This window comes from Elaeis guineensis, chromosome 1 (assembly GCF_000442705.2).
Source record: "Elaeis guineensis isolate ETL-2024a chromosome 1, EG11, whole genome shotgun sequence".
Classification (NCBI taxonomy): domain Eukaryota; kingdom Viridiplantae; phylum Streptophyta; class Magnoliopsida; order Arecales; family Arecaceae; genus Elaeis; species Elaeis guineensis.
In genome coordinates this window covers 123,420,239-123,437,098 of record NC_025993.2, presented here as the reverse complement: position 1 = coordinate 123,437,098, position 16,860 = coordinate 123,420,239, and the positions used below count along the sequence as shown (strand labels likewise).

Below are 16,860 nucleotides of genomic sequence, written 5' to 3'. Positions count from 1 at the left end.
GCATTCAAATTATGAAACCTCCCCCAAGGAGATGAGAGTGCCAATTATTGGACCATGCCCGTATTTTTTTAATTGGAGCATAGATCTCCATAGAAATGCATTTTCTTAGGAGCCATTATCAGTACATCTAATGACAGTAATTACCAGTATATTTATGTATATATATATATATGTATGTATGTATACATACATACATATATATATATATATATATATATATATATATATATATATATATATATATATTACTTCAAGCCTCTTGACAAGTTTATATCCATCCAATTATATTAAAATAATATAATTTTAATTTTTTCATAATAATTAAATTCAAAAATATCCATAAATATACCATAATAAGTCTTTCCATCTGGTTCTACCATGATGCCATCATTTTGAATTTTTCAAAATTTTTCATGTTATTTTGTATGAAATTTGAATCTATTAATGATGAAACTAATATATCTGTTGACAATATTGTTAGGATCTCAAGCAATGGTAATTAATTCATATAAATAGTTACTCTCCATCATCATTGATACCTAAAAATATGATAAATTGTTAATGTATTATTTTATGCTTATAAATATACTTCAAAATCAATCCTTTCTCTCATATAGATGATTAACCTATTTAAAATGCCATTCAAGGAATAACTCGATCAACCATCATTGTTCAATTCTTGGATTAGATCGATTGCTATAGTTTGCTCATCTCTGAGTAACTAGAAATTCATAACAAGAAAATTAATTCATTAATTAAGAATAATACATATAATGATCTTAATAAAAGAAATTAACATATGACTATACTAACCCATGATACTGAGATATTATGTCACTATAAAGTAACGCATAACAATGAGCTTATGGCAAGAATTTTTTTGTCAAGAATCATACATTTAATCTTTTCTAAAACTCTTCTAGCAATTGAGAACTTATAAATTTCTAAGTTATCGATAATCTCATAATTTTTTGAGGTAGATTAACAACAGTCTCTATACTTTCAAGATATCTTGAACAAAATATCAAATACTCTTCAACAATATATCCTTCCATAATTAAACCTTCTGGATAGGCTCTATTTCATACATAATTCTTTAAATATATAAAATACCTTCAAAAATTAAAATTTATTAAAATATCAATATGAGTACGATATTACTTATACTAAAAATTTTTAAATTACAATCGTAATGTTTAGCAATATCAGCTCTCAATAGGATACATCCATCTGTAGTATACCAGTCCATCAAATTTTACTTCTGCAGCTAAGTGAATGAGTAGATGAGCCATGATAGTGAAAAATTCGAGAGAAAAGATCTTCTCTATATGGCAAAATGTAAGTGCAATACCAGACTCTAATTGATCAAGCTTTCATGGATCAAGGACTATAGAATATAATGATTTAAAAAATGATGAAAATTGAGCAACAGTAGTAACCACTTGTTTTGGCATTGATGATCTTAAAATCAGTGAAAAAATATCTTACATCAAAATATGACGATCATGACTTTTAAAATTTGAAAGTTTTCACTTTTTAAGATTTACATATCTTGAAATATTTGATGTATAGCTATCAAGAACCTTGATATTCTTTAAAAATATTAGAAAAAGATCTTTCTTTCAAATGGATATTGTGTAATATGCAAGAGGTATATAAACTTTACCATTAACAAGCTCTTTGAGATGAAGCTCCTATCTTATGCCCATCTCTTTCAAATCTATACATTCCTTTAAGTTATCTTTATTTTTTCGATCAAAATTAAATAATATGTTAATTAAATTATAACAAATATTCTTCTCTATATGCAACACGTCAAGATTGTGCCTAAAAAGATTGTATTCCCAATAAGATAAATAAAAAATATTTTTTTCTTCCATAGTTATTTCACAACTCTATGTGTAGATACCTCCATTATGTCATCATCATTTCTTCTTGTATCTATATAATCATCATCATCGTAGAAGTTGTCAGCATCCTCAAACATTTTTAAATCAAGATTGTGAGTAATGACATCTTCTATCAACGCTTCATTTATTGAGCTTTCAACATCTTTCCTTCCTCTTTTCTTAGAACATTTGAAAATCTTACTATACTTATGATTCATATCATATATTTGTATAAGAATCTCAATTCTAGATGGTGGTACTGGAGCAGATGTAATGCTATAGTACCATCAAATATATCTTATTGAAATCGAAATAGATGGTCGGCTTCCAACCATCTATATATGATGGCCCATATAATAGAATTTTCTTCCATATTTTAACCAATATGAATGGATAAAGTCTCCACTAGAGGAACATGCAATATGCCCATTTGTGCTCCATCTGAATAAATTAGCATACGCAGAAAAATCATGGATAGTCTAAATAAGAGCTTTTATTAATTTGAATGTCTGACCACTACAAGCATCAAATGTATTGATACCCTCCTATAGCTATTTCATTTAATTTATTAAAGGTTTTAAAAAGACATTAATATCATTATTTGGACCCTTATCGTCTGTAATAATCATTGACGAGATAAGTGAAGAATATTTCATACATATCTATGGTAGTAAATTATATAGAATCAGAATGATCGATCAAGTGCTATAAGTAGAACTCAGTGTTCGAAATGGATTGACGCTATCATTAGCTAAATCCAATCTAATATTGCGAACATCTAAGGTAAAATTAGGCGGCCTAGCATCAAATACTTTTCATGCAAAACTATTAGCTGAATGCCTTAATATTCCATCTTTTGTATAATCTTCATCATGCTATCTCATCGACGAAGCTGTCTTCAATGATGCATAGATCTTTTTCAATCTAGATATCAAAGAAAAGTAATATATAACTTTAACCAATTTTCTTTTACTCTGAGTAGCATCCACTTTGTTCAATACATCACCCTCATTTTCTTTATATGATGTCCATCGATCGTGAAGATCTGTAGATATTGCATGATTTTTTATTAGTATTTTTCTCCTTGTACAACATATAATCATTTGGACAGCTATGAATCTTCTCATATCCAAAATCCAATTTTTTTACTAAATTTTTTTGCTTCATAAAAAAAAGTTGGCAAAATAGTACCTTCAAAAAATATATTATTTAATAATTAGAGCAACATGATAAAACTCTTACTAAATCATTCATTCAAATATTTCAAATGAAATAGATACACAAGAAAAAAAAATTAAAAAATTTTATAATCTAGATATAGTTTTTGATCATAATCTTTCAACAAACCATGATACCGATGTTCTGTGTCATCATTAGATGAATGCCGAGGCCTCTCAGCATGCATAGGCTCAGTAAATGTAGACCTCTTAGGCATCACACATGTTTCTTGTCTTTCATTGAAATCTCTTAAATTTTCAACATCAAATCCCAAAGCAGTTATGGCAATCCCCTCATATCATCTTTTCTTGCAGAATTTCTTTATAGATTACTGATTCCAATATCATATCTATATTCTATATGTGAGAGTTGATTACGTAAAGATGGCAATATAAATTCTTCATGAAATATCTATTCAGTATATCCTCTTACAAAATCATTCCATACCAAATGTTCTTCAATAGTTTATGGATCGAGAGAAGAATTATTTATGCATTTTTGGTATGCAAATATTTGCGATCAAGGTTTTTGCAACCGACATTTATCAATCGTAAAATTGGTCGCAAAAGATATTAGCGAACGATTTTTACTATTTAGTAACTAATTTTTTGATCACTGGATCTCTATTTTCTTATAGTATGAGGAGTGGATGTAGGTATTTGATGTATGCTGAACCATTATAAGATCCTTGCATTTGTGTGTGCCTCATCATCTCTGATTTCGTTCCTTTATTTGCTTGCATTCACTGCATATTACTTACTTTGTTTGAAAAATCTGCATATATTTATTTCAATTTTTGATAACCCCATTCATTTCTCACCCCCCCCCACCCCCTCTCTTAGGTTGTCAAGCTGGGCAACATCTATTCAGTCTAAGGTGCTCTCCCAGGTGTCAGGACCAAATGGGATGATGGATCGAGCTGCCTACTCCATGAAACTAGAAGTGGACAAACATGAAAAATCTAACCTAGAACTGGATGACCAGCTAATGGACGAGCTACTCATTATGACCTATTTCTATGACCTATGAGGAATTGAGAGAAGTCAAAATAGGAAAATACCTACTAGATGACTTAAGAGATGAAGTATTAAGAGACTGAGCTGAGGAAGGAATGCTTAAGTTATGCAATCTAAATGAAACTCCTTAAATATAGCTCTTGTTGCGGCCAATCGCCTCATCGCCCGATCGCCGGGACGCGTGCACCTGCAAAAGGAAGTCCGCACTGACCGGAGGCGGCTCCGGCGGGGACCCTCCGACGGTCAAGTCAGAGAGGTGACTGGGCAACAGTGAAATGTAGACAGAGAGCTCTGAGAGAGAGAGTGAGAGAGAGGAGCGAGCCTGCGTTTGTGGGAGAGACGGGCGGATCGATCCCTTGCACTGTTGCCTTCCCCGGTATATATAGTGGAGCACGGTATGGCGCCGTCATTAATGGTGCGGACAAGTGAGGAACTGTCAACTCACTGTGGACTGTCAGAGTCGCCGTGAAAACGTCATGTCGCCGTGTGGCTGTCCAATCACCAGGGTTGACTATGCCCTGTGCGGGATAATGCCCCTAGGTAGCCGTGCCGCATGTCCGTGTCAGAGCTGACAAGGTCTGGTGGCTGTACGGCGATCGGAGGAGTCGGCCAACCCTAGGTCGGTGGCCAGCAGAGTGGCATCGGGTTCCTCCGTCGGTCGGCGAACATCATGTGAGTCAGCCATCAGTCCACTGGGTTCAGTCGGTCGGGATGGATATGCCCGACATACCCCCAGTCGGCGATGGGCCGTCGAATGGCCAGTAGCCAGCCGCTGATGGCATCCGTCAGTCGGTCGCCCCGACCGACGATCGATCGGTATATCGGCCAGTCGGAGTCGTCCGTCGGAGTCGGTCGGGCCGCCAGTCGGTCGGTCGGTGGCGGCCAATCGGTCGGGCCGCCAGTCGGTCGGTCGGGCCGTTAGTCGGTCGGGCCCTCCGACAGTCGATCGGTCGGTCGGTGGGTATCCCCCAATAGTTGCCCCCCTCCACTCCTAAGTCGGGTGGTGAGCTGGCCGATGCTTCCATCCGGGCAGCAATCCCGGACGACTGAGAGTGGATTTGTCGCATGTGTAGATCCGACCGTACCGCCGGATGATCCGATGTCAGACGCCTCATGAATGCCAAGCGATCCGGATGTCTAGTCGATGTCAGAAGTCACGTCGGCGTCAGGTGTCAGACGCCACGTCCCATCGTCGTCAGATGTTACGTCGGTGTCAGAAGATCGGACGTCGGACGATACGGCGTCAGACGACCGGATATTCGGCGCCGATCGCGGGAGAGCGGGCCGCTGTCAGGCATCCCATCGGGAACGCGAACCGGTGCGGGTGCATGAATGCGGAGCCGCGCCCCGCGTGCCGTGTGTCAAGGTGGTTGGCCGGCGCCCCCTCCGGAATTTAATGTGGGCGGTGCGGCCGTCCCGGGATGGGGTGCGCCGAATCCTCCGCCAACCGGCGGGCGCCACGCGTCACGCATCTGCAGGTCTTCGATCGGCGTGGAAGCATCTCGGTCGTCGGTCGGCCTTATATATATAGGACCTCCCGGACCCCTGACCCACACTTGCCATTTCACTGGGGAAACTCTGTCCGGGCGATTTCTCAGTCGTCGCGGGCAGAGCTCTCTTTGCTTCCGGAGGGATCCTTCTGGTTCGTGGTCCCCCCCCCCTTATTCTTCTTCTTCTCTTCTCTTTCTTCTTCTTTCGGTTCCGGCATAATGACCAGAAAACCGACCCAGGGAGCTCGGTCGGGGAACCCGACCGACGACTCCCGATCGACTCCGGAAGATGAGGCCTCCTCGCTTTCGGGGCCGAATGTCGATCGGCTTCGGGAGCACTATCGCATCCCGGAGCAGTTTCGGCTCTCCGCTCCAGGGGCCGGTGGTCGGGTCAACAACCCTCCGCCTGGCGATCTGGCGCTGTACGTTGAAGACCTTCGCACGGGTCTTCGACTTCCGATTTCGGAGTTCGTCCGGAATCTACTTGATTATTACGGACTCTGTCCGACGCAACTGGCGCCGAACTCTGTTCGTTTAATCATTTCCTTCGTGCTGTTGTGTCAGCTCTTGCCGACCAACCCCCGCGTTTCACTCTTCCGGGCATTTTTTGTGCTCCGACCCCACCCTAAAGCCCGAGGGTGGTGGCTCTTCAACCCCCGGAAGGGTCTTGCCTTCATCACCGGTCTTCCATCGTCCATTCATGGGTGGAAGAACCAATTTTTCTTTGTTTCCTCCTCTTCTCCTTGGGGCTTTCCTTCTCGCTGGGGGTGTACCCCGAATCGAGGCCAACGACAACAGTCGGGTGGAGGCGGACGATCGGGAGGACTTCCACCGACTGAAAGATATGTCGGTCCCGAAGCAGAGGGAGCTTGTTACCGAACAAGCTCTCTATGATGCCGGCCAGAGTCTGGTCCCCGAATAGGTATCGCCGATCCCCCAGCTTTTCTTTTTGTTCGGCTTTTGGTCCGGCCTTTAACGTTCTTGTCGGTATTGCAGGGACACCACCAAGGATGAGGCCGACGGATGCCAAGATTCGGCAATTTGCCACGAGGAAGAGGCCAGCGTCGGGGGCCGGCCCTTCGCGCCCTGCAAAGAAACCAGCCCCAGCTCCGCCGACCGTCGAGGCGTCGGCAACCGACCAGTCGGAGCCGGTAATAGCCCTCGCGGCTCCGACGGTCCAAGTTGAGGAGAGGCCGACTGAGGAGGCGGCCGAAGGAATATCGGCGGCTTCGTCGGTGCGGGTGGAGCCGGATGACGTTCGGGAAACCGAACATCGTCCGGCGGCGTCCGTTGGCGCAACGGGGGGCGTCGGGTCGAACTCCAGCGTCCCGTCGCTGCCAGTCCCGTCGGTCGGGGCAGCTGATCGGGGGAAAGCCCCGATGGAGCCCGCGGAGGAGGATAGGTCGGGGAGCCGCTCAATGCCTCCCAGCGCATACTACCCCGAGGGTGCGTCGGCGTTGGCCAACCACAACCTTGCGAGGAGGTTGTGCCAAGGGATCCTCCTCCCAGCCGACGTAGAGTCGCTGCGGTCTCGGCAGGTGACCGAGATGCTGTCGCAGTTCTACCCGACGATGGTTGAGGTAAGCTTCACATCACTTTTCCTTTAACTTAGAAATTTTCCTTGTTATGCGATTCTGACGAAGCTTTTTGATCGGCAGCTGATCTTCACAATGTCCGAACTGGAGGTCGGGTACCGAAGGTTCGGCAACGTTCGGGCAGCCTTCAGGAGAAGTCGGCGGCGGTCGAGGCTGAGAGGGCAATGTTGGCCGACCAACTTCAGCAGTCGGCCGACCGGGAGGCCAAGTTAGTCGACGAGGTCTCCCGGCTTGGGTCCGAACTCCGGTCGGCCAAGAAGGAGGCCAAGCACAAAGGTCGGGCCGTGCGTCGCCTTCGACGTGAACGGGATGGTGCCACCGCCGAACTCCAAGGGGAACGCGAGCAACTTCGGATCAGCCTGGAGAAGCTCGCTGAAGCCGAAGAGGAGCTGTCCATCGCCCAGATCGACGCCCAGTTCGAGGTCTACTGCCCAGTCGTACCAACCCATCGCCCCTCACCAATCGTGAGGTATTGTCCGCTTTGGAACGGGGCCCAGGCCTTTGACCCGGTCAGCACCCCGCCCCTCACGGTTTTGCCTCGCAAAAGGCGCCTCACGTGGGAGAGGGAGGCTGGTAGTACTTAAGCAGTAGAGTCTCTTGCAATTTTCCGGTATGGGACTTTCGGGCTCGATGCCCCCGATGCCCATCCCACAACAGAGCCCCCCTGCAAGAGAGGCTACTGCGTAGGTAGGGGACGGGTTCCCACAGACGGCGCCACTGTTCGAGGTCTACTGCCCAGTCGTACCAACCCATCGCCCCTCACCAATCGTGAGGTATTGTCCGCTTTGGAACGGGGCCCAGGCCTTTGACCCGGTCAGCACCCCGCCCCTCACGGTTTTGCCCCGCAAAAGGCGCCTCACGTGGGAGAGGGAGGCTGGTAGTACTTAAGCAGTAGAGTCTCTTGCAATTTTCCGGTATGGGACTTTCGGGCTCGATGCCCCCGATGCCCATCCCACAACAGCTCTCAATGGCTCAGATTAGCCAAAAGAGTTGCATTTGATAAAATTCATTACGTGATGAAATGACATGCATCACATCATTTTTTAGCTAGTAAACGGTTGCATGGATCAAATCATCACCTTGAGGAGACAATCCATCAAATCTTTTTATATTTCAAATGCCCACCTGAATTGCCCATCAAAAATTCTAGATCCATGCCCAAATTTCCTCCGAAAAAATTGGGCAACTTGTGACTAAAGAGATGGGCGAAATGAAGTGAATGTTGGTTGGCCTACTTGTCACTCCCCATGTCCTAAAATCATAATTTGAGAGCATGACCACTGCCGCATACTCATAATGCTGACCTTAAAAGCATGCAAGACATTCCACCTATCAATGAATTTAACATAATCTGAAAATTATATAATTCTTATATAGGAGATAGTGAATATCTGAATAACTAAACTATTAACCCAAAATACCATATATAGTATAAACAATACTATAAGTCATACCATGGAGTTTCTTCTCTTATATTTGACAATCTAAAAATTCTAGTATTTAAGTTAATTATATAATATTTAAAAAATATTATAATATACATATACTGATCAAACCAATTCTACTATCTACACAAAAGGCCTTGCCTCTAATATTTTTTCAAAATGTTGATACCAATCTAGCCTCTGGTTCCTCGATCTGAAAAAGAATATGTAAAGATTATGAGCTTCACAACCCAGTTAATAATAAGTGCACTTTACAATTTAAGCTATATTAAAAATGCAATTTAATTCAATCATATAGGATATGATATATCTTTACAAGTAATGTTTATAGCATTTATTATCAATGATATCCATTTATCAAAATCACATGTCATCTTTTCAATAAAATTGACATAAAGAACTAAAATATCATATAAGAGTCTAATACATATACAATAACATAATAATACTCATATCTATATATTTGAAGTGAGGTGTCCAATCTTTTTAGCTCTACAATCTTGATTGTGGTGGATTTATATCCTTATGGCTCATATATCACCATGATTACCCCCATGGAGTGGTCACCATGATGTCCTCATGGTAAGGATCACCATGATCACTCTTGTGGTAGGGATTACTACATAATCAAGTTCACGCTCATACATAATAGGGATGAGAGTTAAACCATACATATAAGTATATACATATATGTAATTTAAACATTTCTTTTATTTTTGATACCACTTTGAAGTATATAATCAAATATGCAATGTTTATAATTTTTCATGCATGATCCAATCATATTAGGTATCATCATCCAATTTAATCAACAGAATCGAAATCACCAATTAATTATCCATATTTATAGAGATTCTGTACACAATTAAATTTGAATTAATAATAGTAATTTATACCATCTTGAATGATAAGATTATTTTTAATAAATAATTTTGATTAATTAGCATAAAGTACAAATTTTACTTACCTCATAGATGTCAACTATCGGGCAATCTAAGCACTCCTCTAGGGTTCTTCAAGACTTAATAATCCAAGATCACATGTGTATCGAATCGATAATGTTTCTAAAATTAATTTTGAAAAATCTCTAATCATTATACAATTCGTTCTAAAATTTTCAAAAATCTAAAATTTTAGATTATACATTAATTATCATTATGATAGAAAAAATGGCCACAAAGCTTGTCATAAGACGGAAGAGGGGTACCACATAGGACTTTTGGGATTAGTGAGAAGAGGGGAAGAGAAGGAGAGAAAAAATTTCTTTACTTTAAATACTCACTCACGGGTGGAAAGAAGGAGTGCGAGAAGAATTGAGAGCAAGAGAGAGAGAAAAAAGAAGAGAAGGAGAGGAAGAGAGAAAGAGAGCATAGAACAGACAAGACGTGAGAGAGAGATGGGGTGAAAGAGGAGAAGAAGGCAACGACAGAATGATGGAGAGGTGTCAAGAGAGGGTTCGAGAATATGCAAAAGAGAGGGAGAAGTTGAGGCGAAAAAAAGAAAGGAGAGATGGGGTCTCACATGAGAAGGAAGAGAGGGTTGGGCATAATGTGAGCGAGAGAGGCCATGGGGTTCTGGAAATGGAAGAGAGAAGGAGAATAGGAGAATCACTCTCTTGATTTTTGGTCTTGGTTATCCACAAGGCACCATCTTAGTGGCGGTCCCTGTACTGGTTTGGCTTGGGCATGGTAAAGGTATCACATTATTATTGGTTAATTTGATTATTTTCTTAGCTTGAGCCATGGAGAACATAGAATGGCTCAGGAATGAAAGTGGAAGGTATATGATATGATCTAAATCCGATCAATCAATCTTAAGTTGACATGTGGCATAATAAAAGACCAATTTTTGTTAGTCTCATATCCTAGATTAACCTAGATAAGATAAGCTAAGAGATAGTTATCTACTTAATTCAGAACTCTAAAGAATTCATTTCTAGCAAGATTAGAATTCTTTACATGTAAGGACTCGATCTCAGTATAAGAGCAACGAACTCTTTACACTCTGGAGCGAAAAAAAACAAGCTCTTTATTTATTAAAAAATAAAAAGTAAAAAACAAAAAACAAGCTCTTTACTGTCTCTCTTCTCCCAATCTTTTGTACTCTCATTCCGCAAAGTTGTATTTGACTTAACCATCCGAAAGTACTCAACCGAATCAATTTCGGACGACCTTCTTTACTTTATATATACATAAATATAAATAGATCGATGTTTTGTCACCCACCATAACAAACCCATTAGCATCCTCCGTGCCCCTGGACCATCAGGTCGGGTTTCGTGGCAACGGAGATTAAGTAAAGCACTTGTTCATTGCTCAGTGCAAACGGCGAGGCCGATCTTCGACATTGGACCCACGTTCCTGAAAGTTTTTGTCTTTTCTGCACCTCTATGATTCCATCTCGACGTTAATGAAGTTTTAACTCAAAGGTGTACCTTTTTTCATGGCAGTTCATTTTAGTGGCCACAGGATTTGAGGGTACGCAAGTCACTTACGGTGGCAAGTGGATTGAGCAAGCTTCTGGTTAAAATAGGGAATAGTATTGTTTCATAGAAAAAACATCATACATGGAGTGTTTGATCGGAGGAGTTGGGATTTAAAATCGAAATAAAATAAATAATTTTTATTTTAATTATTTGATTAAAAATTTTATTTTTATTTTATTTAAAATAAAATGAAATGATCCAATCGATCCAAAATTCAATCTCTATTCTCATCTAAGAATTCAAATTTTTATATCTATTTCGATTCTAATTTTGATTACAAACTAAATACTTCGTAGGATTTGATCATATCGATTCTAATTTCAATCCATTCCAATTCTCATTTCAATTCCGTTTCTAATTGCAAACCATATATCCCCTAAAGTTATATTTCTATCTTAATTTAATTACTGATCAAATTTATCTTTAAATCGGGATTCTGGTTCTCTCTTTATCTACAAACTAGACTAGTTTCTTGACCTTCTTGAAAAAATTTCTCGATGAGAAAAGAAATTTTTTATAAATTTTTTATAGATTTCTCTGATAAAATATACGGGATTATCCTTATCACCATGATATGTATGTAATCTCGACGAAACATGGGTCCTTGATAGGAAAAAAATAGAAAATAAAAAAGTTATCAAAGATTATGAATTGGAACAATAAAACATTAGTGTAAGACAGGAGGGATATTAATTTTGGAACGTTTCCTACTAGCTTTGTGCTTGGGGATCTCTACAGTAATCATCGTCTTTGCAGAGATGATTTTACTGTTAAAATTTGTGATTCTTTATATAACACTATCATATCTCGCTCTCTTCCTCCTTCTCTTTTTTTTTTTTTTTTTTTTTTTTTTTTTTTTTTTTTTTTTTTTTTTTTTGTAATGAAACGGAGGCGAAAGTCACCCAAACAGTATCACACAAGTTTTTTGTAGGGATTTAAATTGTTGAAGACCCCAAGAAAATTAAGATGCAATTACATCCCTTTCTTCCCAATAAGAAACCTTACCAACTCCACCAACCGGCAGTCTGGCACCAAGCCCTCTTACTTCAATAATGTCACTAGAAAAAATTTTCGAAGATACGACACGTTTGCATCTTAGTAAACGACAAAATTTAAAAAGTACTCCTGAAGGCACCGGAAGGAGCCCAAATGTTTAGTGGGACAATGGTCCAATTTTGAGGCCACAACAAAACTCCTTGCATGAATAAGATAATATTTTTTATCATGTCAAATTGGAGTGGGGTTTGAATGGTCTATTTTTGATCCAGTAATCCACATCATCATCTGGGAAAAGATAAAGTTGAAATAGTTTATACTATTTTTAGATGTTAAGTTTGAGTTTGATCAAAACCATATATTATGCAATATAACTGGATCAAAAACTAATTTTTTTTAATCATAATTTATTATTTCTAATAATAATTATATTATTTTTTTATTTAATTCAAAAAAATCTTCAGACTTAATATAGGCCACCTTGGATGCTGTGAGTACGGCTACATAGGATCTAGAAATAAGATTTGCTATATCGTAAATAAATTTTTTGGTACCATAATTTGATCATATAATGTCTAATTAAGATAATTTTTTTTTAAATATAATTGAATAATTTTTTGAGATATACGACATGATACTTTCTTCTTTTAGAAGATGGTACCCCATATAATCATATCTAATTTCAAACATTTAGAGCTTGAAATAGACTGATCAAGCTGAAAATTCCTTTTCCACGTAAGACTTGAACTAAGTATATCATCCAATCCGAAAAAAATTAGGCAAAGTGACAATACGCAAAGTTGATATAGAAGTCGAGATATAGCTTCTAAAAAATTTTAATATTTTCATATTTATTTTTTGTAGTCAATCTATTTGAATAAAATTTCATTAGAACTAAAAAAAGAAATCCGATTCAAACTACGCAAAAACATATTTCATCATTACAAATAGAAGCTATATATCTTGATTTTACATTATAATTTATTCATCTTTCTTTTTTAAATGAAAAGAAAAAAGATTTAAGCTCTATTTTTATAATTTATTCATCTTTCTTTAAATCTTTATCAATATTTGAGTTCAGATTGATAAAAATCTTTTTTTTTCTCGACAAAATCACTATTATTTTAAATTATCTATCAGTAAAAAAAGATTTGGAGAACAATTTATCTTTATAAAATAACCATAGGTTACATGAGCTTGAATTATTTTAATTTATGTGTTGATTTACCATGCTCTAGTTATTAAAAAAAAATCATATTAAAGGAATGCATAACGAGAGTACCACCATGCCAACTCAAAACTCTAGACATTCTTTGATCGAACAAAGAGAAGCCAACAAATTGAAATAAATTCAGCAAGCAAGGGATGATGCAACATAATTTACATGTTGAACTGCATACATTTTATTGGAGGAACTATATTATAAAACACCATAAATATTCATTATAAATATAAAAGTGAGTTTTTTGTGGTAAGTTAACAAAAAGCTAGTTATTTGGATTCATAAGCATGAATTGAATGATTTGGAGCAACAGTTAATTTTTGCTATATGTCTTCAAATGGCAACAAAATGAGCACATCTTGGCGATTCTTGTGGATTCCTTTTTTGAAAATGCATTAGTAGTTAACACCCATGCATATTGCAGAAAATAACATAGTATGTTAGATATCAGTATTAATGTTGCTTGATGAAAAAATAATTACCATTGCTTAAAAGTTTTCCATGATTTAATCTAACCTAAAACCAGAATTTCATAATCTTGCTCAAACATTTCTTACTATATTTTTTTACATAATTAAAGTGCTCTCACAATCATCATATATAATTTTGTACAAAAAAAAGCCAACACTGATAGGAAAAGCCATTTCAAATCACACCATGTCCTCATCCACAAGTCGACCCCACATAATTTCTTCCACACTACACAGAGAGTACATGAACAGTCTCCACTTCACTCCTGCGGTCACCGCGTCGCATAACATTCCCACTCTATGTGCGCCGCCCTCCGCTCCGTTCCTGCTGGCGAACGCCGCGTCTCATAATTTACGACTAATTCAATGTGATCATAAGTAAAGTCGATCTTGTCGTTTCTTCTACTGCGTCCGTGTTGCCGGCGAGACGGCGACCGGATGCACCGCCCGGAACCCGACGGCGCGGCACTTAGCCTCGCCCACTCCGGCTACCGCCGCCCCGGCGGCAGCCGGTAGCGGGTTGACGGTCCGTCGGTACGGCCCCAGCCATTTGGCCAGCATGTACTTCCCCTTCCGCCACGGTGGCACGTGCATACCCCGCCGCCGCAGCGACCGCCGCGCCGCCTCCGCCGCGATATGCACCACATGCCGCACCTCTTCCGGCCGCGCCACCATCACCCGCGGCAGCGCCGCCACCATACTCCCGTACTCCTCCGTCGCCCTCGCCACCTCGAACTCCGCAGCAAACCCTACGTCCACTATATACCTCGCCGCCACCTCCTTCGCCGCATCAACCACCACGTCGATGTACTCGTAGCTGCCGGCGGTGAGCCTGCGGGAGCTCTCCCACCGGGCCTTACAAATCCCGGCATTATATCCTCCCTCTCTAAGCCTTACCATCACCGCCCGGCGGTAACCGGATCCACTCCACCGCAGCTCCGCCAGGGCCTCGGCTGCCTCGGAGACGTCCACCATCAACCGGAGGCGGAAGGGGTCCTCCTTCCCAGACGGATCCAGCAGATCTTTTACCTTCGTCGCCACCTCGACGGACCGGTCACCGTCCTCGGAGTCGGACTCTTCGCTGCCGTCGGAGGCGGCGGCGGCGGAGGCGGAAGCGCCATGGGAGTTGGGGCCGTCGCTCTCAAGGAAGGCGTGGACAAGACCGGAGAGGGCGTCGTGCTCGCTGCCACTACTGGCGTATCCGGTGACGAACCGGTCGTCGCCGCGGATTCGGGCCTTCACCTTGTCGTCGAGCGGGTCCGTCACCCGCTTCGCTCGGACGTACACCGCCATCTGCCGGTCGCCGCCTCCCCGGATCTAAGAGATGGATGAGGCGGGAGAGGAGGCTAGTGGATTAAGAGCGAGATGTAGGCGTTGGCATTTGGCAAGCTATGTGGAGAGAGAAAGGAAAAGAATGGAGGCATTATATCGTTATCATGTTCACATCTGGAGCTCACGATGGGGTCACCAAATGTACGAGCTACGTCAAATGTTAATGGGTAAAGGGTCACAAAATACTTGCCCAAGGAATTTTATGGCAGAATATTCGCAGCACGGTAAAGTCAAGTCTTATCCGGGCAAGGATCGAAGAAAAAAACAAAAAAGCTTGGCGAGGATATACCTGGCACCGAGTCTAATCGCTGTACCGCGTGGTAGTATATGCCGAGCGCAAGGTTTGATGCTGGATGGGGATTCCACACACGTGGACGGCTTGGACGTTCCCCACGCCTGGTGGGCGGGGCTCGTGCGATGTGGTTTATGGGAGGGCAGGGATTGTCTGCGGCATGGCGTCTGCGAGGGAAGGAGAGAGGGTGGGAGGGGAGGTATAAAAGAGTAACGGAGGAAGGGCTTTATAGGCGCCGCTCAGCGGTCCGGGTGCATTGAACGTGTGGGAAGCGTCCAGGTTCGATGAATGCATGGGAAGCATTGGGGTTTGGATGTTGCTCTTCTTGAGGTTGGGGTCAATTGGGTCCAGAATCGGATCCAATAATCATACACAAAATTTAGATTAATGTGTCAAGTTTTGGGTCCAAATCAAAGTCCAATTCCATTGTGATTAGACTCAACCAATGTAACTTAGTTTCCCATGCATAACTGCTTGAAGTCAAAGCTCTTGGACCTAGTTCAGTGAACTCTAAGTTATTCGGCAAGATCTGGGTCCAAATCTTACATCCAAAACCAATATCGATTTTGATAGAGCCATAGCTGGACTTAATAGGGAAGGGTGCACTCTATTGGTTGTTTGGATACAAAATGTGTCCAAGTTCAATGCGTGCAAATTTAAGCTAGGCTCTTAATGATACACTCTATCAGGTTGAGATGCATGTTGAGTGGATGGATCCAAACCTGGCTATTCTAGACTTAAATGATACAAAAGTTACAATACAGTCAAGACTCATCTTTAATCTAAAGTTGGATCCATCCTTGGAGCTTTGATTCAAATGAGAGAATCTTGCACCTTAAACTTGGATCATTCTTTGGAACTAAATCATTCAATTGTCACATTGCTATGCATGTATTAGAATGGTGTCAGCTCTGTACGATAGATGTGCTATATGGTACTTATATTTAAAATATATTTCTATGTTTTTTTTTTAATGAAAAGGTTTTTGGGTCTTTAATCACACATGCATGTCCGCATGCTCAACTTGGCTATGCCTATACTCGATATGACAGGAGCAAGAGCTCTACTACGCTAAGCCAATTGCTTGCGCGTGAGCCATTTCGATGTACAAACTTTGTGAGAACTATTGTACACATTTGCTAGATTGTCGCAAACAATAATATTATAAGCAACACGAATTCAACCATTGTAATCCACAAATTTTAAAAAATTTCTACAAAAACTTGCAAAAATGCTACAAGCTACTTTGTTACAAACTACCAAGAACTCAACTTTTTTCAATACAAATTTATGAAAACTCTTGCACCAAAATTTATAAAATGTCTCAAAGGTCAAAAGAGGCACTGGTGGTTTATCTATCATCAAATAAAAATAAATATTATATGGTAGCAGTAGAAAATTCTTTGGCTC

The 16,860-nt window shown here is 40.7% G+C and overlaps 1 protein-coding gene and 1 pseudogene across 2 annotated transcripts; both read right to left on the bottom strand.

Annotated features, from left to right (window-relative positions):
* Positions 1-1,205: 1,205 nt before the first annotated feature.
* On the bottom strand, positions 1,206-3,324 carry LOC140856563 (uncharacterized; annotated as a pseudogene).
* A 10,495-nt stretch (positions 3,325-13,819) lies between these two features.
* Positions 13,820-15,661, bottom strand: LOC105038887 (uncharacterized). Of its 2 annotated transcripts, none has more exons than XM_010914809.4 (2): positions 15,448-15,661; positions 13,820-15,215 (listed from the first exon to the last, which is right to left on the bottom strand). In XM_010914809.4, exon 2 carries the CDS (start codon positions 15,117-15,119, stop codon positions 14,229-14,231), a length of 891 nt encoding a protein of 296 aa, XP_010913111.1. In that variant the 5' UTR covers positions 15,120-15,215; positions 15,448-15,661; the 3' UTR covers positions 13,820-14,228. The 2 variants fall into 2 exon arrangements, with proteins under 2 accessions (XP_010913111.1, XP_029118511.1); XM_029262678.2 differs by having other exon boundaries at positions 13,820-15,143; positions 15,448-15,658.
* Between the last annotated feature and the right edge of the window lie 1,199 nt (positions 15,662-16,860).